The 25,037-nt window shown below is 44.1% G+C and overlaps 2 protein-coding genes across 3 annotated transcripts; one reads left to right on the top strand and one right to left on the bottom strand.

Annotated features, from left to right (window-relative positions):
- Positions 1-1,995: 1,995 nt before the first annotated feature.
- oxnad1 (oxidoreductase NAD-binding domain containing 1) lies at positions 1,996-8,653 on the top strand. Of its 2 annotated transcripts, none has more exons than XM_079176319.1 (8): positions 1,996-2,130; positions 2,493-2,614; positions 3,035-3,101; positions 3,246-3,349; positions 5,102-5,243; positions 6,391-6,636; positions 6,782-6,890; positions 7,110-8,653. In XM_079176319.1, exons 2-8 carry the CDS (start codon positions 2,505-2,507, stop codon positions 7,265-7,267), a joined length of 936 nt encoding a protein of 311 aa, XP_079032445.1. In that variant the 5' UTR covers positions 1,996-2,130; positions 2,493-2,504; the 3' UTR covers positions 7,268-8,653. The 2 variants fall into 2 exon arrangements, with proteins under 2 accessions (XP_079032445.1, XP_079032446.1); XM_079176320.1 differs by having other exon boundaries at positions 2,003-2,130; positions 2,498-2,614.
- Positions 8,654-10,003: 1,350 nt separating this feature from the next.
- rftn1a (raftlin, lipid raft linker 1a) lies at positions 10,004-24,835 on the bottom strand (the record flags this gene model as incomplete). Its single annotated transcript, XM_079175626.1, has 9 exons — positions 10,004-10,426; positions 10,735-10,810; positions 11,257-11,360; positions 11,599-11,708; positions 12,425-12,628; positions 12,739-13,495; positions 15,509-15,617; positions 18,172-18,355; positions 24,688-24,835. 9 exons carry the CDS (start codon positions 24,833-24,835, stop codon positions 10,004-10,006), a joined length of 2,115 nt encoding a protein of 704 aa, XP_079031752.1.
- Between the last annotated feature and the right edge of the window lie 202 nt (positions 24,836-25,037).

The following is a 25,037-nucleotide window of genomic DNA, read 5'->3' as shown; positions in this document are numbered from 1 at the left end:
GTGTATTGATATTTATGTTGACTCAGATGCAGACAGATATACGTGCGTCCGTCTACGCGTGTGTTTTCGTGTGTGTGTGTGATGACGGTAGTGTGCTTGCATCACGCATGTGCCCTGTGCGTATGAGTCCGGTAAGTCTTTGGTACGTGACGAACCTGAAAATGATCCGTCATTGTGCAGCATTGAACAACAGGTTGAGCCATGGCATGCTGGCCATGGGAAAGAGAGCAGGAAGGCAGCCAGTTGGACTGGTAGAGTCAGCTCACAAAAACTTCTCAAAGGAAGTGAGACGCTACTGTATCTAAGGATAGCAACAAGCACTGAACTGGTTTACTGGCCGTCTCTGACAGCACAAACATTTAAGGGCTATTTAAACACCGTTCACCTCACAGGTACACAAATGTCCCACATTCCAGCTCACAGCAGATGGTAATATGGGTCATATAGAAGAGGGAATTGTACTAACTAAACAAAGAAACAGTCCAGAGCATGTGGGTGGAGCAGGCCGAGTCCTGTTCTTGTGAATGTAATGAGTTTCGATGTATTGCATTGTTGGGCCGGTTTTCCATTGTGCCTTTTGGAGTTATTAAACAGCGAGTAAACTATCTGAAACTCACCTGAGCTTCACCGCAGACGCTGAAGATGAAACTGTCAGGAATGCAGAAAGGAATCTTACAGGTACCGTTTTCTTTGTGTTGTTATTGTGCGTCTCAACTAAGTACTATTCTTATAGCAGACAGCAAACACAATTATTAACATGCAGCTATGCACACATACATATGTGGTTGAAAAAACTGTACTTATGAGGACTCACTGATTACAAAACCCCTGACCCTAAACCACTATACTACAGGATTAATGGGAAACTGCCCAATTTAAGTTGTATCTTTCTTCCTAAACCAGCCTTCACTTTGGAGACTTGTCATGCTTGTTCTACTCTTCTATTTCTAGTGCTAACATTTCCTTGTAACTGCAGAAGTAAACACACATAACCACAAAGACATGCAACAAGTGGTCAGGCCGGGCCATTTTGTGGACTTATTTTAACCACTGACACACCTCAATTGTACCAACAATTCCATTAAATAGTTTTAGTGAGATGCAACTTTTTCCCGACAGGAGTTATATAGCGTGACAACTTGTCATGTTCCAATAGATAATTAAAACTATGAAATGTATTTATAAGCTACAGGAAGAAGGCTTTAGTTTTAGCAGTTTTAACTTCTTTTAGCACTTTTAGAGCATCTTACAAAGACGCTATGTGATTTTAAAGCATGATACTCAAACTGACAGAATAGATTTCTGCAGAATAGAGTGGTGCTCAGCCCACTCTCTACTATTTACCAGAAGGAGCCAAATTAGATTCTTGATCATCTGTTTCTTATACTTTATCACCTGTTTTTTACACATATACATTTGAATTTTTCCATCTAAAAAGACCTAAAAGTGTATCTGGACAAAGAACTGACAGTTAAGTGAGCTCCCGGACTCCATCAATGCATTTAGACGGACACATTTAATTTCAAGATGAAGCCAAATAAACAACCTCACACCAAATATGGTATTTTATTTGTGATTAAAGATGAACTAGAGATTACTGCGTAGAACATCTAATTATATTTTGGTATAATGGTTGTAACAACTTTAATGAGAACATTGAGAGTGAACCAAAAGTCAAGTTGCAGGCTGTAAAAACAAAACGAGCTGAGGACAATTCCTGCAGACATCCTAATTGTTACTAATATTCAAATATTGATTGGTACGACTTTAAACGTATATCAGAAAAATATATAATTGTAAAGGTTATTGATCATTCTAAATCTGGACCTCCTATTTCTGGACCTTTTTTAGTTACCTATCAATTTAAACATTGTGTGTGCGTGTGTGTGCGTGTGTGTCCATGTTCCAACTCGCCAGAGGAGGGCGTTACTGCAATACATTGAATGCCAAGCGCTCCACATCGTAGAAGAAGACGTTAGCCGCAGTACAGGTCCAAGAAGACGAAGAAGAAGAAGAAGAAAACATCAGTAGAGTCATGTCACGTTAAACATGATAACCAAGGTTACTCCGAAGATACTGGAGATAAATATGAATACCACTTGACAAAAAACAGACGTCCAGCTTATTTCGGTAAGAAAAGGAGCTCGCTGTACGTGTTAAATAACAAACCGGCATTTGATAGCTAGTTAGCTAAAGCTAGCGAACTGACGTCTTGGTGATGTAACCGTCGACTAGTGAAAGTGACACCCTAAGGTGTCATTTAACTTAACATGGAGAACACACCGACGTCCGTTACACCGGAACTTTAAGAGATACTAGATTATTCTGTGAGTTCGTGACGCTTCAGCTGAGCGGCATTGTTGTTGAGGGGCTCAGCTGTTGATTCGTTAGCATGTTGCACAAGTGAATTTATCACTCGATAAGAAAAGAACACGTTGTGCTCACCTCGCGTGACAGCTGTCTTGTTTCTGCTCTTCTTCTCCTGATGTCAGCCCAGGTTCGCGATGAGCGTCCGCTGTTTCTGGTCCTTCGCTGCCCGAAGCTTCACTCGCTCGAGTCCCGCCTCCCCCGGTCTCCTCTGCTGGCGGCTTCTGGGCCCCAGCTCCGTTACAAGGTGAGATTCACCTGGAAACTGCCGGCTGTGTTCATTGTGTGTCCTGGCTGCTCTCTGCTGAGGCACTGTGGAGTTGACAGACAGCAAAAGAACTAGAATATGACACCAACCAGGTGTAAAAGTGGGGTTTAACTTAAACCCTCAGCACTGTTACAGCCACACTAGTTTAGATTGTATGTGGTGATACGTGAACCAGCTGGCTTTCCTTTTGTTATATTGGGGCAACAGCAGAAATGTCAATGGCCAACACGTGAGAACATACCCACAGAAAACCCAAACTATCCACATGGCTAGACACAAGTAGGTGTGAGGTATAATTCAGGTGAACTGGCCCTTTAAGGTTTGTTGATGCAAAGTCCACTTGTAGTTTGTGAATATTCTACTAAGCATGTTACAAAGACTACCTCCTTTTTATTTCAGAAGAAATATGTCCTCCGAAAGACAAATGGACCATCTAGAGAAGACATCGAGCAACTACAGACAAAATGTGAGTTGATATTACACTCATCTCATCTGTACCCTGTGCCACTTTTTAACAGTATAAATTGCTGAGAGTCCATCCTAAGGTTATTCACCCACTCCTCTGTGTGTGCGTTTCTTTGTTTGTTTGTGTACTGGTTGCCTCACACAGGCTCTGTATCCAGCTCAAGTATGTGGCATCGTGGATGAGTCCGAGACGGTGAAGCGTGTGAGAATAGCTGTCCACCCAGACTTCAGCTTCAAAGCGGGACAGTGGTGAGTAGACGCTCATGTTAACTTTTCACCAACTCGTAAAGCAGACACTGTCACATTGTGTTGTGACACGAGAGGGGTCACGTTTTAGATCAACCGCATTGTTGAGGGGCTCAGCTAGCTGCTGTATAGATGTGTTTTTAAGACTAGTTTTGGGACCCCTCTGTTGGATGAACCCCCACTTGTTCTGCCGATATTGCGTAAATGGAGCATCATCGTTCTTGATCTAGTCTCTGACCAGTTAGGCTCGAAGCAGAAGTTACCATTAGTAACACTGTCTTTATGAAACAGAACCTGCCAAGCTAGGTCTAAGTTAGTGTCTCCTGACAGAACTAGCTTTATGAAACAGCCCTCTGGTGCCCTTGACAGTGCTGTAATACTAACAGTAGCCACAGGGTGGTGGCATTGTGTTTGCTTTGTCCTACCGTTGGCCTTTTGGGTTTCCTCTCTCACATCATTTTGATAGGAAAAACAAGTTTACAATCCTACAAACAGCTCAAGATTAATGTCGATGAAAAGAAAACAGCTGTTGTGGAATACATCACATCAGCTTAAAGGAAGATCAAAGCTTATGAATTATTTAGAGCCTCTTCTCAGGTCAGGATGAGAATAGTTGGGGACTTGATGAGCTCAAGTTTGCTCGTAGATTTGTGAAGGTAACTGCCGTCTGCACTGGGTTGAATGCACTCTTGCAGCTTTGACTTGAAAGGTGTTTGAGACTCTCTGCCTCGTGTTTGAGAGGTGCACGACGTTGGGAAATGTTTTACCTCGCAAGTTAACTTTCAGCGAGTCCCTTATAGTCATAATAGCGAGTTATTTACTTCAGCAATGAGGGCAGAGCTTCTTTTTCTTTCTGCCTGTCAATGTTAATTAGTACCCTGCAGTTTCTGTACATGAGCCCATACTGTAGGTGGGCGGTGGTGGTGAGACATGAAACCTTGCGGCAGCTGATAATGAATGGAAATAGATGGAAATCCTTGACTTTCAGTATTTCAGAGAAACAGGACTGTTTAGTTGTTCGTCTCCAGGTGGGAGAGGAGGGGGAGGGGGAGGAGGAGGAGGAGGAGGGGAGGGAGGAGGGAGGTGGGAGGTGGTGGTGGTGGTGGTGGTGGTGGTGGTGGTGGAGTAGGAACATATGTGTGCGTCTTCACAGCAGATCCATATTCATGATGCCTCCGAGGGTTGAGGAGTCAGCGTTTCCCTCTCGTGTAACAGAGGGTCATTGTGTTGTTAAGTATTGCTGTTTTCTTCTTGGGGTTCTCTCCTCCGCGTGTTGTTGGACAAACGCCGCCCCATTGGCTGTGAGACTGGGTTGCTACACTTTGTCTAAACTAACTAGCAGGCAGCTTTCCATCTGGTTTGGGTTTGTTCTACCTGGTTTCTGGAACAGGCTGCCACCTCTACTGAGGTCAGGGGTCAGCACTCTATTCAGCATGTTTTCGCTCTTCAATTAACTGTTTTATATTCTATATTTCCACTGACAATAATGTGACTTTTGTATGAAAACACAAAGAATATTATATAATATGTAATGCAATACAACTTATACAAATATTAATAATAACACAATAATGTCAAAACAAGCTTCCATTGTCAGTCATAGTAGCCGATTTCAACCACTGGAATAAATATTTTTTTATAACTCCTAATAGTTAGTAAACATTATAACTTGACATGGATAATCATGTTCATAACATCCACTTATATAGACTAAATGAGTTGACTAATTCATCAAATATTGACTTGTGTGTGCAGGGTGGACTTCTTCATCCCCGGCGTGGAGACGGTGGGCGGCTTCTCCATGTGCTCCAGCCCGGGTTTGCTGCAGAGGGAGGGCGTCGTCGAGTTGGCCGTCAAATACGCCAAACACCCTCCAGCACACTGGATCCACACCATGGTGAGTAGAGCGGAGGAGTACGGTTCGGAACATTCCCAAAATTACAGAGTGGTCATTTCACTGGGAAGATGATTGCCATTGAGATGGAGAAGAAGTGTGAAGGGGGGGAGGGGGGGGCAAGAAAAAGAGATGCAGAAAGAGAACGAGTGGAGCGATCAGGCTGTTGAGAAAAGGTTTCTGGTGTTATAGAGTTAGGAAAGGAAGACACACAATCACACCTGTGTGAAAATGGCAAATCAGAGCACCTGCCTGTACTAAAAGGTCACGTTAAGAGCGAGCGAAACATTTAGTTCATTAAACCACATAAATCATCATCAGTTTCACCATTTTTTTTTCTTTTAGGTGTTGTTAGCAAACAGCCATGTGACCCCTGGTGTTTTTCAATCATGTGCGATTGCTGTCAAGGGTTAGTTAAAGTGACTCAGCAAATTAGAAAACTGCCTGCTCGGTAGTTCTGAAGTAGAAGCTGAAAACTCCAGAGACGTTTGTGTTTAACTGCGTGTAGAGCAAGCCGACAGGGTGAATGATGGTTGTGTGAACGCATAAATAAAGGTAATACAAATAAAGTTGTATTTTGTCTGCAAGGATTTTCTTAATCCAGTAGCGGTAGTGTGAGTGGTTGTGTAAATATGAATAGTGTATCCTTCCTGTTTGCCTTTCTCTTCCACGTCTGCACTCTGCTTGTGTGCTTGCAGCTTCCGTTGTTGATGATGTGCTCTAATAAACAGCTTTGAGCTACCGTGCCTTGTGTAAATAAGCATCAGAAAGCAGTGTGCTGTGTTTGAGCATTCTGAGACTTACCGCTCTGTGCTCCGGCAGCGTTTGATGATCCATTTGTTTGATATTGCTCTCTGTGAGCAGGAGTAGTGCGGGGCCCACGACAGCAGATAAAGGATGCGAGCATTATTACGCCCGTGTTTTATGTGTGCTCACATGTGTTCAAAAGCAGATGAAGGTGTATTTATCTGCTCTTTTCTTTTTTTTTTTTACTTCAAAAGACCGTCTCTGCACAACTTGTGAAATCGCTTTCACCCGTACCTCAGCTTAGGCTTGTTGTGTGTTTGCATTCAAACGGTGTATCTCAGCTCCTGCGCAAAGAGAAATGTGTCTGAATGACCCGACAGCGTCCGTTTGTCTCTCCTCTCAGTGTGCGGTGGGCTCTCGAGTGGCCATGCGTGTCGGCGGGGACTTCTTCTTCAACCCGTCGCCCTCTGACCCCTCCGTGGATCTGCTGCTGCTGGCCGGCGGCGTCGGGATCAACCCCTTGTACTCGATCCTGTTGCACACAGCCGGTCTGCTGCATCTCAACCATGCCTCTGGGGGGCGGGACTACAAGATAGGCTCTGCTCACCTCTGCTACAGCGCCAAGAACACCCAGGAGCTGCTCTTCAAGGTGTGTTTAGGACACTGATTTTTTTAAACTTCTGATTATCTCTGCTAGCTGCACACGCAACAGTGTCCACATGTCTGGAATATATATATATATGGCCGCGTGTGTCGCAGCGTGTTGGGACCTAAACTACCGTCTGCGTTCCCAGAGCTCCATCATCGAGGCGTGTCGGGAGTTCCCTGACAAGCTCTCCTGTGACCTCCACGTCACGCAACAGAGCGCAGATGTGGACTCGCACCTCCAGCCATTCGTCAACCGTAAGTAGTGCCCACACACACACACACACACACTACACACTACACGTGAACACTTTTCTTTGCACGCAGGGATGATTTAGTGACTGTCACATTCTACCACAGCCTGTCTTTGTTGATTTATGTCCGTCGTCATGTAGAACAAGTTCTATCAAAGCTCCACGTGGGAGACAAAGAAGGGACTGTTGATTAATTGATTGACTTCTCTTGTGTCTCGACCAGGCGGGAGAATCACAGAAGAGGAGTTGCGGGCTCGTGTGGACCCGCAGAGGACTTTGTGTTTCCTGTGTGGGCCCCGGCCCATGATCGAAGCACTTTCAAAAACCCTCATGGACTTCGGCCTCCCGAAAGACAGAATCCTCTTCGAGAAGTGGTGGTAGAACCTTTTTAGGATTCTCAGAAACCTCCCTCAGGGAAGGAGGAAGTATGGGGTACGGTGAGAATGGAAACCAAGTGAAATATTCCAGTGATAAGGACAATTAAATGAGGAAATTCACCCTCCGATCGCTGCTACTTCAACCTGTGCCTGATCTGTGATTGACCGCTGGGACCGCCCACTCTAAAGCTAGCAGCTGACTCACAATAGACGAGGGAGGAGTTTAATTTCTTATTATCTTAAAAAGGACTGCGCAGACTGTAAAATCTCAATTTAAGCAAGACATCATTGAGCTCACTGCTGAATATTACAAGAAATCTGCATGTGTGTGTTTGATTGACACATCATTTCACAGCTGTTACACATCTTCATATCGGATCTCATTGCCAGCCTGTATTTGCTTAATAGTTAATAGGTGATGTTGAGTCCTACCTCAAATTTCAACTGAAATGTTAAGGCACTAATATGCAAGAAAGACTTGAAGCAATCATTTGTAATTTCTCGGAAATACGTCCTTGCCAAGAGTTACGAGTAAAAGCTCAGTGTAGAGTGTAAAAACGACACGTTGTGGGGTTATGTGCTAAACTATATTTTTTTTATGGATGAAACAAGCAAGATGTAATATAATTATATATATTAATATAATATAATTAAATAGTGAGCTTTAGGCAGATTTTGTAAACTTCCAACAGAGTCGGCTTTAGCTTCATATGTAGCGGACAGATGTGAGAGTGCTATTGATCTGCTCATCTATCTCTCGGCATTTCCCCAAATGTCAAACTATTGATTTAAGTCTCCAGGACACAGAAGATCGGTGCTAACTATCAATCTGTACCATTATTTTACACGAGTGAGTCATTTCCTTCTTTCAACATACCTCTGCTGATTTGATCATGTGGTCTTAGAAGTGTTATACTGTGTGTGTGTGTGTGTATATAACTCAGAGCTATTTATTTGATTATTTGGTTGGCTGACGAGTTTGACTGAGTTACATTGGAGCGATTTGTTTTTTCCACATTTTACTCCCATGCAGACTTCACACCAAGTGTATTTTCAGAGTCAAAAACCTGAACAGTCTCCCACATATTGGCAAGTGTCCCTGGCTCTATCACACACTTTTACATACACGGTGCTTATCTCTCGCATCAACTTTTACTCAATCACACACTTCCACATAAACGACTCTAGTGCCGGGGTGGAGTGAGTGTCCCATGGTGCACTGTAATGGAACCTCCAGGTGGTCTCTGATTGGCTTGGATCACTGAACATCCCTTGGAGATGGTTACGAGCGTCTTGTTGTCGTCTCTCAGTGGGGGTGACGCGGTTGACTCATTTTCGAGTTGTTTTTTGCGTTTCTTCCTCGTACGAGGGAAAGAGTTTGTGCAGATAATGTGAGATTTAAAGGAAATAAAATAAATTGAGTCAATCTGTTTTCAAACACTTTATTGGCCTCTGCTTTCATATAAACACTCACATGTTACACTACTTAGACACGTCACAGGTGGTCCAGGAAATAAGTAAGAAATAATTGATTTCTAATTTACACAATTTTTCCCCAAAGAAGAAACCTTTTTAAAGGTCAGTTCTCCCAAATTACAAAAATCATTTTCTCTTGTATTTAACTTTTGAGATATCAAGTCTGATAATTCTGCTTCATTACTCTTATGGGCATCAACAGACCTTACTGTGATCAGCTTTTATAGGAAGTGTTTTCTACTGAAGAAATAGTTGCTTCTAGAAAGAGAGGTTTTGGTTTCATGTAGTTAACGAGCACCACAAACCAAATTCCTTTCACCTCCATTGACTCGAGGTGAAGAAAGCCCAGAGATGGACATCTCAAACACCTGGCCAAAGAAAACCCAAACTATCTAGATTCAACTAGAGCTAATGATCTAATACTTGTTTTCTAATTTACATGAACTGAGCCTTCACTGTTTAGGACCAATGAATTGTAGCATCTAATATCTCAATGCGGTGTAGAGGCTGCCCGATACCAACAGGATTTTTAACTGTAATACATTTTTCTTACTACCATATTTAAGAGATCCTTATTAAAAATGTTCATCTAAGATGTGATCAACAGTGCATTCAATTAAATATTTGAAAATAAACAGTAAAGTATTTAACAAGGACGAAAGACAAATGTCTGTAATGCAATTTCATAGTTAATTATTTAAGCCGATACCTCTACAAGTCTGTGTTAAGCTATAATTGGCCAATGCGTGTATCAGTCAGGCTCTAATGCAATTTACTACAAACCTGGTGTCAAGTTTTCCCCCTCTTGTCTCTATTTGAAATAATATACTTTATATAAAAATACAGTGAGCCCCTTGAAATTGCTTGAAAAAAACCTTTTTAACAGTCCTATTACAAGAAAGAAGTAAAACACAAGAAAATAACACCAAATGCTTGGACTGGAGACTTGCTCTTGGTTGTACTCTAATTAGCCTTGAACTGTTTCTTTTTATATAAGAATACATCAAATAGCGACACTGACCCAAAGCAGAGAACTGCACAACACTTTCCCGAACATGGGAGCTACAACCTCAAAGACTCGCAACAGAGCGGACTGAAGCGAAGGTTAACAGCACACGACGACTAGTATAGTCGGTATGACCGACCACATCTGGGTTGGAACAAAAAAGAAAAATCCCGATCAACCAAGTTATTTTAAAAGGCATTTTTTTTTTGTAAACTTTTCAGGCCTCAGCTCCTCCTCGCCTGCTTTGTGCCCAATGTGTCAACAGACGCCGGAAAACAGCTGCTGTTTGATGCGCTCCTCCGTCTTCAGCTCCTCCTTGACCCCTCCGTCATCCCTCTGACACACATATGTCCATCTCTCCGACTGCGGAGGGATGTTATCAATGTCCGTTTCCTCTTCCTCAACGGAAGCCCTGCTCCCTGAAAGGTACGAGAAGCCCCTTTGATGCCGCGCGTCCTCGTCCGGCTCCTCTCCACCTTTCTGAAGGCTCGCGCCTTCGCTCCTTCCGCTGTCCCTGCTCTTCCTCCCCTCTTCTTCTTCCTCCTCCTCCTCCTCCTCTCTTGTGTTTCTCCTCAACCTGTCCATCTCTGTCTCCATCAGTGGGGACATGTTCTCTCTCTCTTCTTGCGTTTCTCCAGTAGATTTTTTCTTCGCCTTGCTGCGACCCCTGAGGTTCAGCATCTGAAAACAAATAGATGTGTGTGAGACAGTTTTGCACTTAGTGCCGTGTCTTTTTCTTTCCATCTCTCCAGACACCTGCCAAAACCACAACAAAGCCTCCTTCGTTGATGCCTCTTTCCTGTACAGTGTACTGTCGACTCTTCGCCTATTATTAGACTTTTCCTGAGCGGCTTCAAATTTGCTGTACATCCCATATTTAGTACAACTTTTTAATGGCACCTTCTGTGACATAAAGCACGTAGCCTAAAGGCACAACAGACACAAGTGACAGATTTGCTACAAAGATGGAAGACAAAGGGGAAACAAACCTTGAAGTCGTTTCTCTTGCGCTGCAAAACGGGTCTCTGAAGGAAGAGGATTTGCTTGGTCGACAAACTCCCGTCACTGCAGAAGGAAGGGAGCAGCACTTTTACTACCGTTACCTATTATGTTATAATCTGAGGCGCTCGCATGTCGCTACTTTCATTGAAATCAGGTGTCTGTTCTCCGCGGTTGGTAAAGTGACAGGTTACAAGACAACAGCACATCAGCGACTGTGTTTTTGTTTGCGGCTCCGTCGGATTTCTAAAGCGGTTTCATGTAGAGATGAGCATGTGACGGTGATTTGTCAGATCTCGAACCACCTGTCCTGTTTTTTTTTTAAGCTACGCTGTCAGTCCTCATCCCCCAAAGAATGAAAGTGTTTAAGACAAAAGAATAATGACTCTAAAATCAACAAAGCAGCACGCAGGTGAGCTGTGTTATTCAAAGTGATGGAATGTGAAGAGAAAGCAGAGGACAGGTGAGTTTATGGTTGTTAACGGCGGTATCTTGGGGGTGTAGTTCTGTACCTGTTTGTCTTGACAATTGGTGTGGGTAACACACACATCAGCCTCCATCCATACGGAGCCAGAGACTGGAGCAAGGGGATGTAGTCCGTCTTCACCACGACACCCTGGACATGAGACAGAAAAGCACTCAGACACATACAGTACAGTGCAGGGGAAGAAAAAAGAAAGCACAGTACCCAAGTGCAGGTAGGCAAATGTAAGCTCAGCCACAAGCACACACGCTACTTTCCTTCATCTCCACTCTTATGTAATGTTTGACAGGGAAGAGCTTAAGACTTCAGTCACAAAGGATTTCTCAAAGTGCACATCTTCACCAGAGTATTAAAAACTCAAAAGACCCACATCAACAACGGTCCACTGCTCAACCACGATGGCATCGTAGGAGGCGTTTGCGGTCTCCTCTGCAGAGCTCTGGAAGATGAACACACTATCCACAGATGAAACCCCATTGTCTGGAGGAGCGGGACAAATTAAGAGACAGAGTCAGATAAACAGAGGAGGACGTATGTGAGTCAGACAGGAGTTACAAGCTCATCTCCACTCTCCAATCTCTCACTATTGATCCCCTGTTCCCTTTGGCTTAAGCCGACTTATTGCATGGGTGACTGAACAGTGACTTATAGTATAAGCCGTGGATTTATGGCACGTCAGTCCATGCATATCATCCATTACCCAGCAGCAGAGCACAGATCTACAGCCAGAGCAGCGGTTTCCTCTTGCCAAGAACCAGTGAAAGGTGAGGAGGTACGGTGGAACAGATGCTTCAAAGCTGCAATTATCAATATGTTCATATTAATAGATCAAATAACTATGTCAAAGTGGTGAACCCACAGATACTTGTCACCCATCTCTGCAGTTCCTTGTAGATTTACAGAACTTTTGAGCTTCTTTCAGGCCTTCGACTTCACTGTTTTGGTTCAATCTTACTGATCTCATCAACCTTGTGTCCAGCCGCAGCATGTAGCTGTTTTCAGGAAAACCAATGACCAAGACTTAATTTAGCTGCGCCACTGGGTCTAAATTGATACTCATGCTGCCTAGATTAAAGTTGCTCACTTCATGGTACATTTGCCACTTTATTCCGATTTTACAGGCTCTAAATGCCTGACTTAAAATCACATCATCATCAGCAGTAGTAGTAGTTCACTGCTATGGCCATGACACACACCGTTATCATCTCCGAGGTGGAAAAACCCGTCGATGAGGTGCGCACCGCTGGTGAAATGCTGAGTCATGTGGTCGAGCCAGTGTGTGTCAACTTCCGTGATTAGCCCGGCTTCCTTTTGTACCAACAGTGGCACCCTGAGTGAGTAGAACCTCAGAGAAGTGTTCAGCTCCCCTGTGTGGTTGTACAAGGCAAAGAGCTGCATCCCTAAAGGCACACAAATAAAAACAATCCACAAATAAAGACGCCAAATAGAACTTTGCATTATGATGATTTGTCCACTGACCCCACGTACAAACAGGAAACGGGTTACTTACCACCCTGCGCTGGTGGTGAAGTTGCATTCTTCTCTTTCTCTGAACTCTTGAGCCGGATATGGTTGTTGTTGTTGTGCGTCGTCAATCGGCTCCGACCATCTGTGAAGCTGGACTTTCTTTCGTGGTTTCCGTCCAGTTCTGGAGAGCTGTGCCAGCTGTCGGAGCTTGAACTTTGTCTGTCTCTCTGGTTGGAAAGGTTCAAATGTGTCTCTGTGGATTCTTTGAGGTCTGGTAGAGTCTGTCTGATTATACCAGCAGCTTCTGGAGAGCTGGGACACCCCTGGTTCCCATGGGCGTCTGTTGGGTTTTGATTTAAACCCCACTGAACTGTGTCTACACTGGGTTTGCTGTGATTTTGGGGTTGGTTTGCTGATTCTAGTGACTCTTTGAGGCTGATCTGTAAGGTCTGGATTTGCTCATTGGACTCTTCTCGGTGAAGCTCTAACTCCTGTACGGGTTTCAGCGGGCTGAAGTCCGGTTCTTTTGGCTTGTGGTGCTGTGTGTTATTTTCTACACCTTCATGGTCGAACTCTTGAGGTTCAAAGGGGTGATGGTCAGGTTCTGCGTCATTATGATGTGGTTCTATGGGGTCCGTTGGGCTGTTGTTGGCGCTGAAGGGGTGTCGATGTATGGGTGAAGGGCTTGAATGCAAGGAGGACAGCTCTTCAGGATCCCAGTGCCCCAAGTAGCTGGGTCCTCCACCCGGCTGCTGGAGAAAGCCCACGAACATCACTCCTTGCTCTGCTACATCCTGGATCTGTAAGTGTAGCATGCATACACAAACACACACACACACAATAAACTATATTAGAAAAGATTTGACTGGTGCATAAATATAAAAAGGACGTCATTCACAGCAGCACAAATAAATGTGCACAGTCTATGTATAGTCAGACAAACAAAGCCTCATTTACACACAAACATAGGCTGACGCACGCAGAGTAGATATTCTGCAAAATAACAACCTACCTAATCATCTGCAAAGATCAAATATTCAAATGACAAAAGGACCTCATTATCTCAACGCAGCCGTGTGTGTGTACGCGTGTGTGTACGCGCGTGTGTGCGTGTGCCGCTCTCTACCACGGAGCTCTGGCGGTTAATTGTCAGTTGATATTTGGGATGACAGCTTTAGACAGGCTCAACGGGAGATAAATCAGATTGCAAACTACCACCAAACAATAATGAGACGCATCTTCCTCCATTACCCCACTACTTCTGACACTTCACTCATCCATCCACGCACACGCACACATACACACACACATCACATATATTAACAGTCTCTCTATTACCATCCGACACACTCACAATTACACAAAGTCACGCCGGTTTATCTGATGAGTGTGTCCGGAGACAGATTGAGAGTGGGTGGGATAGCGAGTGCAGGAGAAGTAGAAGTATAGAATATCAAAACTGAACACACACTTGAACACACACACACCTACACAACCAGGCTGTCACTCTGTCTGCCTGGTACCGCTCCTGGGTTCTTATCTCGAACTCTCTCTGGCAGCTTGTGATCTGATTGGTTATTCATATCACGCTGCCGAAGCCCATCACATTATATTCAGTGATGTGCATTTCCATCCAATCAGGTTTCCCTTTGTGCTCCATGTGTGTTCAGATGCAAATCTATTCAATAGAGCACATTTTCATTTCCCATTGTGGCACTGTTGCAGAATTCATGAGCACAGAGACTAAAAGTGAGTTTCACAGCTGATAAATGCCAGTGACGATGCTGTGGTTGGCAGGGTATCTTAGGGTCAAGTCTCATTATAGTTTACCATAACTTCTGTGACCTTCCGTTCATTATAACGCTCCTCCTTTTGTTTCCTAGTTACAGGATAGTGCGCAGTGGCACAAGAGCAGCAACTAGTGGGAATCTAGAGTGTTTTTCTGATTTATTTTCCTCCTCCATCTATTATTTTTTAGAGGCAGAGTTACCATATGGCAAAGACAGGCAATTAAAGGCAGTTGCCTGTAGCCCTTTAAGTCTCATAATGTTCCCTTCACTGTCACACCAGTGTTGCACCAACATGAGAGGCACACACGAGTACAAGTATGGAGACTGAGCAGCAAGGAGGGGCGGATTCTATTTAGATCTTTTCTTTTTTTTAAAGTGTTCACTTACTTATTATTATTATAATAACAGACAACTTAAAAAAAAAGAAATGTATGTGTTTTTTTTTATTCCACATATTCCTGCCACCTACATCACCAGCAATGCACTGAGATGTTGGAAACTCAGGCGTGTTGTACTACTTTAGCAGCGGCTAATGTAGCCTTCAGCCACTAGCCTCAAGCAGAGATGAGGAGGGGGCTACAGAGGTCTGCTAAACTCACTTCTTTCTAATGCCACACCCCCAGATTCTTTTCATTTTCAAACTCGTAGTCTTCAACACCAACTGACACCAAGTTTGTTTTTAGCACCACGACATTCCCTTTGGCTCACGACACCTTAGAAAACTGACAAAAAGAGCGCTGGTGTCAGAGCTGCACCTGCAGTTAAATAATACCTGCAAGTATAGGAATCAGTATTGGGGAAAAAAAGTCAGATGGGTGAATCCCTAGTACACTCACACAAATAAGTGTAGATATAAAGGCCTTTCCTTGAAGTTATTCTAGCAATATTAAGCCGTCTACCCTGCATATGTACCTCATCATTACAGACATGGTGCACAAAGATCCTATTACATTTATTTTTAAAGTATGTTTTACCCCCTCCACATAATATGTAGTTTAATTGATTGCAAAATACTGAACTCACCCTCTTGACATAGCTCTGGATCACCTCTGGGTCAGCAGCCTGATGACCTGCCACGCACACATCTGTCTCCAGACGATGTCTTGCCCACCTCAGTTGGCTTTTCTCTGAACTGTAGGGTGAGAAATGAAAGTATTTAAACAAATATTCAGTATAAAGCATCCGTCGTATGTCATTTGGTTCAGTTCAATTCTGCTCCTATGAACCAGAAAACGTCAAATGTGATCGAACCGTTACAACATTACGTTTCATTTCAGTTTGCTTCTTGTCCATTATCACCGGAGCAGTTCCATCACCCAGTAACATTACAGTCTAAACGAGATTGTGGCAGACATGCTCATTGACCCAGAATGATCACAGCAGAAACATAATGCAAGTTCTGGTACAGTCTGAATTTTCCATTTAAGGGAAGCACACATTCACCACCATCACAATAGACTTATTAGACAGAGAGAGGGACTGAATTTCCTTCTGCTCCCACTGCGAGACACGATCATAAAAGGAGTATTCAGATACGCCTCTTCAGATTTGGATTGAGGTCAGTGGGAAGGCCGTAGTAATATCTTGTGCTCTGAGGCGTGAGCGACATTCTCAGCTAGATTTGAAACAGTAGATCTGTCAGATTTGGTTTCTTTCATTTTTAGGGTTTTTGATGAAAGGGGATGGCGGTGATGGGGAGATAAAAGGCGGAGTTAAAGGGGACGGAGGGGGGTGAGGAGGACAAAAGAAAAAGGGGGGGAGAGGACGGCCATCACTGAAGAAAGCAGATGAAAGGATGGAGAGATGGTTTCTCTCTTTCAGCGTGCCGTTCCCCTCTGGCGAGCGCTGATGATGCAATCAGCCGTCTCCACGGTGACAGGTGCCAGGAGCCAGGAAGCAGCAGGACCACTTGGCAGGAGGGGCATCAAAGGAGCAGCCCGGCACCTGCCTGTGCACTAGAGTGTGTGTGTGTGTGTGTGTGTGTGTGTGTGTGTGTGTGAGAGAGTATACAATAAGCTATTCCTTGAGTTCCCATTACAAAGAGTACACTGAACACAGGAGGATGCCCCAAAACTGTAGGCTAAGCAAAGTCATTCTTTTAATTAAGAAGAGTAAGTGTATGGAAGGTTCAACCATGTGTGACCATGGTTGTCTGCGTGACCACAGGGGTCCCCATCTCTATACAATAGATACATTTCTTCATCCAAATTATCCTAAAGTTCAGTAAGATGATGTCAGATATGTTGGAGAGAGTGTGGATCATTTCATGTATTGTAAATAACTCACATTTGGTATGTAAAGTGTTACAATGATATTCAATTCCTTTGAGTTTTAGGGTACTTTATCTCTAAATAATTTGTATAAGCAAGTATAAATATTTGGTTAAAATACCATTAATAGCAAATGAAGACGACTTAAGAGTCCACAACCATGCTTGGATGAGGCTGGATTTGGCACAGTGTTGCTTTGAGCTAAATGCTAACATCAGCATGCTAACATGCTCACAATGATAACATGCTGACGTTTAGCAGGTATGTTAATCATGTTCTCCATGTCAGCTCAGCATGTTAGTATGCTAACATTTGCTAGCTAGCAATAAGAACAAAGTACAGCTGAGAATGATGGAAACATCATTAGTTAGTATTCGGTCATAAACCAAATAATTGGACCAAATAAACATTTTTGACCAGAATATGGCGCTAGATGAAAAGTTAAGGGGATCACCAAAGTTATTACAATTCAAACTGAGGGGGAAATTACTGTCTGTACCAAATGTTGTGCCAATGAGGTAGATGTTGATATAGTTCACTGGATAACTGAAAACTAAAAAAAAAAAAATAAGTCAGGGGATTATCAAAGTCATCAGGATTTATCCTCTGGAAAACATGAATGAGGAAATCCATCCCATAGTTTGAGATATTTCAGTCTGGATGCTGCTTGCATGGCTAAATGCTATTATGAGGAATTGAGGAAAAATAAGTATGAATGACTTGTAATAAGAACTTCCTGTTTCTTGAAAACCTGAGATGTGACCTGAGACAAAACTAGGCCAAAAATGGAAAAAAAACTATATTATTTAAGACCCAAATCACAATGGAGCTACAAATGAATCTACCAATCAGACTTAAGAGGTCTCTGCATGTAGCATATGGTTTCTGTTTGGAGCAAATCTGTCAGTAACTTCCACGATGAGATGCTGAGAATAAAGCTCAGCTTGCTTGCTGTACCAGCGCTGATAGCAGGGAGGAATGCAAATAATGATCTGCTCAAATATTTAATATTAGTAATTTTCACCAGAGAATAACTGGGTTACAGAAGCAGATACACAGAGTGCAGTGTAGTCAAACAGTATAGTATAGTATCATGTATAGTCAAAAGGGAAAGAATTGGGACGGTGAGCTAAAGTTAGACATTTTTTGTGGCTGACTCATCTGCAATTAATTTCACATCAAGAGAAGGAGGTGAGGTGCAGAATCCTGCTCGTGGTAATGGGTCTCAGTTGGCTTCCATGTCAAAACAATGAAGTTGCAAAAGGCTGCTACCTTCTAACTACTGTCTACATCTGGCTGCAAAGTAATCATGTCATTTGAATCAATCTGCTACATAGATCCTTAAGAGTGAAAACTGTTTTATTCTATAAAAGGTGGCACTCGCGCTGAAGACAAGCGTGTGTTTAGTTTGTGTACCTTGGCGTCTCTCGGACCAGCACGGCCCGGTGCAGCTGGCGCTGGATGTGCGCGTGACTTGGGCCGCAGGGATGGACAAACGGGTGGACGGCGACCAGGACGAAACCCTGCGCGTAGAGTTCCCGGACCTGAACCGGCAGCTCTCTGACCGAGGAGAGACAAAGCACCGATGACACCGGCACCTCTGGAGGAACAGGTGAGAGGGGAGGGAAATGGGAAATGGTCAAAGACATGGACATGACAGGTTGCAAAAGAGGCAGGAGAAAAAATAGTAGAAAGGAATTTAGAAGTGGAAAAAAAAAAGAAAAGCTGGAACAAAGAGGAAGAGGGAAGAAAAAAAGATAGGGGGGGGGGAGAGGGGAAAGGGTGTGAAGAAACAAAGACGGAGCATGTTCCATTATGATAATTCCCCCTGAACAACAACACATGGCATCTTCACGCTAAATCTGAAACTAATTACACCAGAACTATTAGCCTCACTGTCACCAGCAGCCTGGCCTTTTGGAAAACACACATGCGAAGAGATACATGCAAACGCACGCTGGAAAGTGCGCTTTTCGAAACACACACACACACTCATCCATATCACAGACACAGACTAACACATTTTCGCTTGCACTAACAAGCAGTTGAATACAGTCAAAAATGCTCACACACACATGCATCAGAAGGTTGTAAAGACAATGCTATCACATTGCCTGCTTGGCTGTGTGGTATTAGCAGCAATCGCTAACGCAGAGCCGGTTTCTCCTTATGACACAATGGAGAAAAATAAAACCTTTACTTCAGTGGAAAATGGTTAGAGGAGCTTATCGAATGGGAGCAAACTGTCACAGCAAATCCGCAAAGGGACAGCGCAATGTTTGCGTGGACCGCCCTCGCAGGGTCGGTGCATTGTAGTGACGCTCCAGCTCTTTTCACGGGCTTTTAAGGGGACACGTGCACGTTCGGCTGTGTGTTTCTGTATCGCTGAGTGAAGCCAGGTGTGTGTGTGAGAGAGAGAGAGAGAGAAAGAGAGAGGAGCGTGGAAAATGAGATGAGAGAAGTGAAGAAAAGGGAGACACAGAAAGAGAGAGGCAGTTAGCAGAGAGAGAGAGAGAGAGAGAGAAAAATGAGGCTGTCTGTTTGTGCCTGAATGCTTGTCATCCTCTCTCATTCAATCTCATTTGCATGGGTCTGGAGCAGAGAAAATAACCTGAATAAATTAACTAGACACACACAAACACGCGTACACACACACACACACACACAGGAAAAAAAAAAAAAGAAGATGTGCAAGCCATCTCATTTTCAATTTGTTCTCCATCATCTGGCGTGTTCACACGTACACACACATGTGAGAGGCTGGCCAGCATGCAAGGGACACAAGCACATGAACGCACACTCCCATCTCAGTGAAACAATGGGAGGAAAACAAAAAAACTCCCTGAGAAAATCCGACCATCACATCATCTTGGCATAACTGTCTGCAACCAGGAGAGACTTTCATCAAGCAAACACTTAAACGGGTGTCTGTGGGGACTTATCAAAAGCAGTACACTGATGATAATGATAATAATAATAACAACAACTGGAGACTGGGGTGGGGTGGATAACAACGATCCTGTCACCGTAAACAGTCATTAGCCTTCATTAGCTGTGCACGGCTGGCACTCAGCCACCGACAAGACGCGGGCAAGGCATCGCAGCTAATTCAGGCAAGGCATACAGAAGTTATTAGGGTGTTACGCAGTGCTTTGGGCTGGGAAGCGACTTCATTTATACTGTCTGCCACAGTGGGATTTAAAGGGAGGCTGCAAATTCCGCCACAGATTGGGAACATGGGAACCGCTATGGGGCAGAAATGCCGGGTGGAGTTTTATAGTGGCAGCTAGTGAGGGCAGGGAGCGTTATGTGCAAAATGCATGTACGTTTAAGGGAGTTGGAGATGTGGGATGAGTGTTTTTGTGACTATGAGGGTCGGAGAAGTTAAGAAGAAGTGGAAGTCGGCCTGTGTGTGTGTGTGTGTGTGATAGAGAGTGAGAGAGAGAGAGAGGACATGAGTGGGAACATTTGCATTAATACATGCGTGTCCGTAAAGGGAGATACAGACACCCAAGGGCGCATTGTTTAACGGACACAAGATGCTGCCGAGCAGCTGTTCGGCTGTTGATCCCCCGCTCTGCTATTTCCGTCTCCACCATTGAGCTTTGACCACATCGCAGCCGTCGCGCGTGTCGTGAGCGACGCCTTCACTTTTGACCCTGGATTTCACAAGCTGCATTCGGGGTGTGAGAGTCATCCCCTTCCTGTAGCCGCTTGAAAGGACTTATTAATTCCTTGTACAAAATCCCAGAATTTCTGATCTCAGTCAGCGTGCATGGGCCATCTTTCTTTTTCGCCTGTGAAGAAAGAAAGAGTTTTTGCACTAAGCCTGCTAGGTGATGCATGGGGATTACTCACAGCCACCCTAGAGGCTTATCCCTATGCTTGCTGGAGGTTCACGTTTATTTAAATAGCCTTCTAATGACTTGCAGAGTTTTTTAGGCGAGGATATGTGCCAAAACACTGACTATAAAATAACCAGCTTCCTGGAGCCAGGAGCTCCCCACTGCTTTTGGGAATGCACCCACGGGCTGTGAGAGTTGTTGGTCAGCGTCTGAGCTTCGTCAAAATGGGGTCTGATCAGAAGGCCCGCTTCACAGGAAATGTCTGACAAGACTGGCTTGCAAGTACAGTACAAGCAGGAGACGACAGTGTGTCACTTCAGGCGCATACAGTACACATGAACGTGTGATGCTGCGAATGCTCTCTGCCATCTTTGCTTTTCTCTCAAGCCAATAAGACTGAAACTGCGTATAGGAATTATCAAGAAAAATGGTTTGAAGTCAGATCAACAGTTTCAACAATCTTTCAGGAAAGAAAGAAAATGAGTATGCCTGGAAAAGTGTGTCAGGCAGCAAAAGTATATCGGTCTTTTGTCAGCAGAGGAGCTATTTAGCAGAGCCTTCGAGTGTTGTTACACATGAGCACAGACTGTACTGTACACCTCCAGTCACAATAACCTTTCCCCACAGGTATACAGGAGCAAAAGGCCACGCAAACACACATGCCCACGCCCACTGCTGAGCATTAGGCACATGTTGTAAGTTTTAATGAGCCGAGTGGGTCTCCGTCTCTGCAGGGCGGCAGAAAGTCATCAGCGGCGTTCAAGCTCCTCGCTGTCTGCTGCAGAGACCAGCGTTAGTCACGCAGCATCACACCTAACTTACTTCCTCACACATCCTCACGACTCCTGACTCCCGCTCGCTCGTTCTCACACCTCCTCGCTCTCGAGACACTCCGCTTCCCTCCTCGCTACAGACCTGACTAACGCTCGCCGGTATCTCTGGTTTTTACGCCGCCGTTCGTTCTGTCACCTTCTGTTACAACTCCGTGACTTTATTTGCCCTCCCTTCTACTTTGCTCTAACCCTTTCCCGTTCATGCTATCCGCCTCCTTGCGTTTCTTCTGCTCATTATCGGAGCACAGCTTCGGCACAAAGGAGGGTTAAAATGTCACACCTGGCTGTTACATTTCTCTACGTTCATGTCAAGGTAACCAATTAGTTTTAAAATGGGAATGATGAAGATCATGGAATTTACTGTAAAGGTGTCAGGGTGAAGCAGATTGGTGATTAGAGACTAATTAGACAATTCTGTTGAAAAAGACATTGGCTTGGAGCTGAAAATCAAATAAATGGTCCATGTGAGAAGCAAAGGCCAAATGCCAGAAATATCGAACATATTTTTTCTCATCCTCCCCGTATTCACCACAGGGTCGCTCTGACCCAGAGTGAGTAAGTTGGGCTTAGTCACACGGAAATATCTTTCAGCTAAAGCACTGCTGCAGTTAGAGCAAAGCTCATGAAACGAAGGCTGACGCTTTATTATCAGCGGCACCGTTTCTGGTTTCATCACTCGCAAGTCAAAGGTCACGTGGTTACAAACCGCACTGTACTCCTCTTCATTCTCAGCATTAAGCTCCTCTTCCTGAGAACACAACTGAGTTTAATAAACAGCCACCTAGTCTCACATATCTCAGAGGGGCACCGGGAAAAATATATTTGTTTTTCATTACTGTGTAGGAGTCGTCAAGTCACGCTGGCAGGGAAATAATATCACTAATGGAAGCCAAATTGAATTAAAGCATGGATTTGACCGTGGCTTTCCTCAATGTCATGGACTGACATACAGATTCTTCTATCTGCCTCACACACACACACACACACACACACACACACACACACATGGACACATGGACACACACAAATACAAATAAATCCCCTTGCTGGGAATGAGGTCTCTCAATCTCCACAAACAATCAGATAATCCTTCAGGAATCCTTCACTTCTCTTGGTCTCTCGATCACAAATGGAGGAGAGAGAGAGAGAGAGAGAGAGACAGGCATACACCCACCCACTTACACACACATACGAAGACACACAATCAATTCACAGTAGCTATGTTTATCCTAAAATAGAGTATACCCATCTTAAGCAGCTCAGGTGGCGTCAGTGAGTTTTACCATATAAATGACCTGCCTGTCGGTTGAAAGATAACACTAACTCTGTTGACTAAGAGCTATAAAGTGTGTTATGTGATCGTGAATGAGCCGCCATCGCTGTGTATGTGTGTGTGTGTGTGTGGTCTTTCTCTATCGACAGTATGTGTGCGTGCCGCTGCTGCCCGTGCGATTAGACAATTTATCTGCTCCTGCCGTCAGCAAAGAGAAAGACGAGCAATCCTCATGTCTATTGTCTGTTTTGGTCACCAGCACCATTTGGAGTTGCCAGATCTCTCTCTCAGCCAACAACTACAGCCTCACCAATTTGCCAAACATAATAGGGCTGGCAGAAAATGAAGCCGACTGGCAAGCAGACCATTGCCACTTGGCTGTGGCATTCTGCCTGCTGTCTTCTGTTACAGTGTTGCATTTGGAAACTCCTCTACAAAATAAAGGACTTCAGTGAGCTACTTGCACCTGCTTCAGCTCGTCGAGTGATGGAGAGCACAGAGCAGACTTGTAGCAACATTAAGCCATAAGGGAAAAGAGGTGATTTTTTTTTTTTTATATCCGCTTTAACACTATCTGTTTCTCCTCCTCCTCGCCTCTCTTCTCCCTCGCTCCGTCCCTCCCTTCCTTCTATCTCTTCACAGTCCACACCAACACAATGGTAGAATTAGTATTTTTAGAAACCAGATGCCTCTAGAGGATTCTCATCAAACATTCTCAAGACGCCGCAAGCATGCATACACACGCACACACAAACAAACACACAGCCACCCACCCACATGATATCAGGCACATTATTTTTCATATTCACAAAAACACACACACACGATTCAAAGTAACACACATCAGGTTTAGTGTATTGTCATTGTGCGATGGGAGAGGCAGGGGGGAAGTTGGAGGGCATGGCTTTAGCGTGCACAATATAGCTGAATCGGAGATTTGGAGAACTCTTTGAACTCTCTGCAACAGGAGCCGCACAAAGACACAACTTCAGCTTATAAGCCACTTTTCGCCCTGAAGATACTTACAGTATGAAAAACACACACACACAGACACACACACAGTTCCGCAGAGTTGCTGACCTAAACATTTAATTTTAACTGGTTAAAGCGGCTATTTTATGAGTGGAACGCACAAACACTCGGAGTTCAGGATGACGACGCAGAGCAGGGTTTAACAGAAAACTGAAGTGGACAACCACACTTCTAAAAAGAACAAGGTGCTCAGTCAAAACAATTCCTTTGAATTACGGCCAAATGTGAAGACACATTCCTCGGAGCTTGTTTCCCCCGCTAGAGTGGAACTGGGGGAAAATGTGAATCAGCTCTGCTGCATCTAATGACAAGATTGGTTCTTTTCATTTGAGCCGTTTCTGAAATCGCCTCGTCCATCGCTCACTCATTCACTGTTCACTGCAGTACATAAAACATCAGGAAGGTACTGTACTGTGACGGATTTCAGACGCTAATGATTCATCATCATTTTGTCGCCTTAGGAGCACTGCATTGTGGGATTCGTCTGCATAAAATAGCGTATAAGATATGGATGCTACGATATTTGTTTAATTGTTCATTAATTTGCCAGGACGGCTTTGGTTTCACTTTGCCAAGATCATCCGTGTTATCATCAATCATCTTAGACATGGAGGGAATATGATAAAAGGCCATAAAAGAATAGATGACCATAAATAAAACATGTATCTGTCCCTGTTAAAGCTATAAAACAAAATGGTTACATTGCAAGATTGCCATCCATATTTTTCCTGTCCATCATCTCTGACAGAGAAGTGTTACAAGATTATGAAAAAAAAGTAACACATGACTATTTCAAATATGCAAGTGTGGGAGAAGTCAAGTTCACGTCTCACTGGGTTTCAAGAGCCCAGCCCAAAAAGGACAAAGGAAAAACGTTGCACATCAATGGGGAAATGCACCCTTAGTTATACAGAAAGGATTGACATTACATGGATAATCTTATCCATACCTTCTTTCCCCAACAGGAAATCCAGGAAGTGGTAGGTGTATGCCACGCCCACTTTAGTCTCCACCTGTGGCCGTCGAAGGGTGGAGTAGATATTGCCCGGGCTTCGCCTCTCTTCTGCCTTCTGCAATTTAGGAAGCCTACACCCCATAACTCTGTGAGAGAGGAGAGGAGAGGAGGGGAGAGGAGAGGAAAAAAGTGTTCCCAAAGTGATGAAAAGACAAGAACAGAGGAGGGTGGTAACAAAGACTCGAGTGGCAGACATGAAATTGATAGAGTTTCTAAATATACACAACACATTAACACTTCCAATAGTGCGTGATAATCACACACAGGTCTGAATGTTATTGCTC

This window comes from Pholis gunnellus, assembly GCF_910591455.1.
Source record: "Pholis gunnellus genome assembly, chromosome: 16".
Classification (NCBI taxonomy): domain Eukaryota; kingdom Metazoa; phylum Chordata; class Actinopteri; order Perciformes; family Pholidae; genus Pholis; species Pholis gunnellus.
Note: the sequence above shows the minus strand (reverse complement) of the source record. Positions and strands in the feature narration are given on the sequence as shown.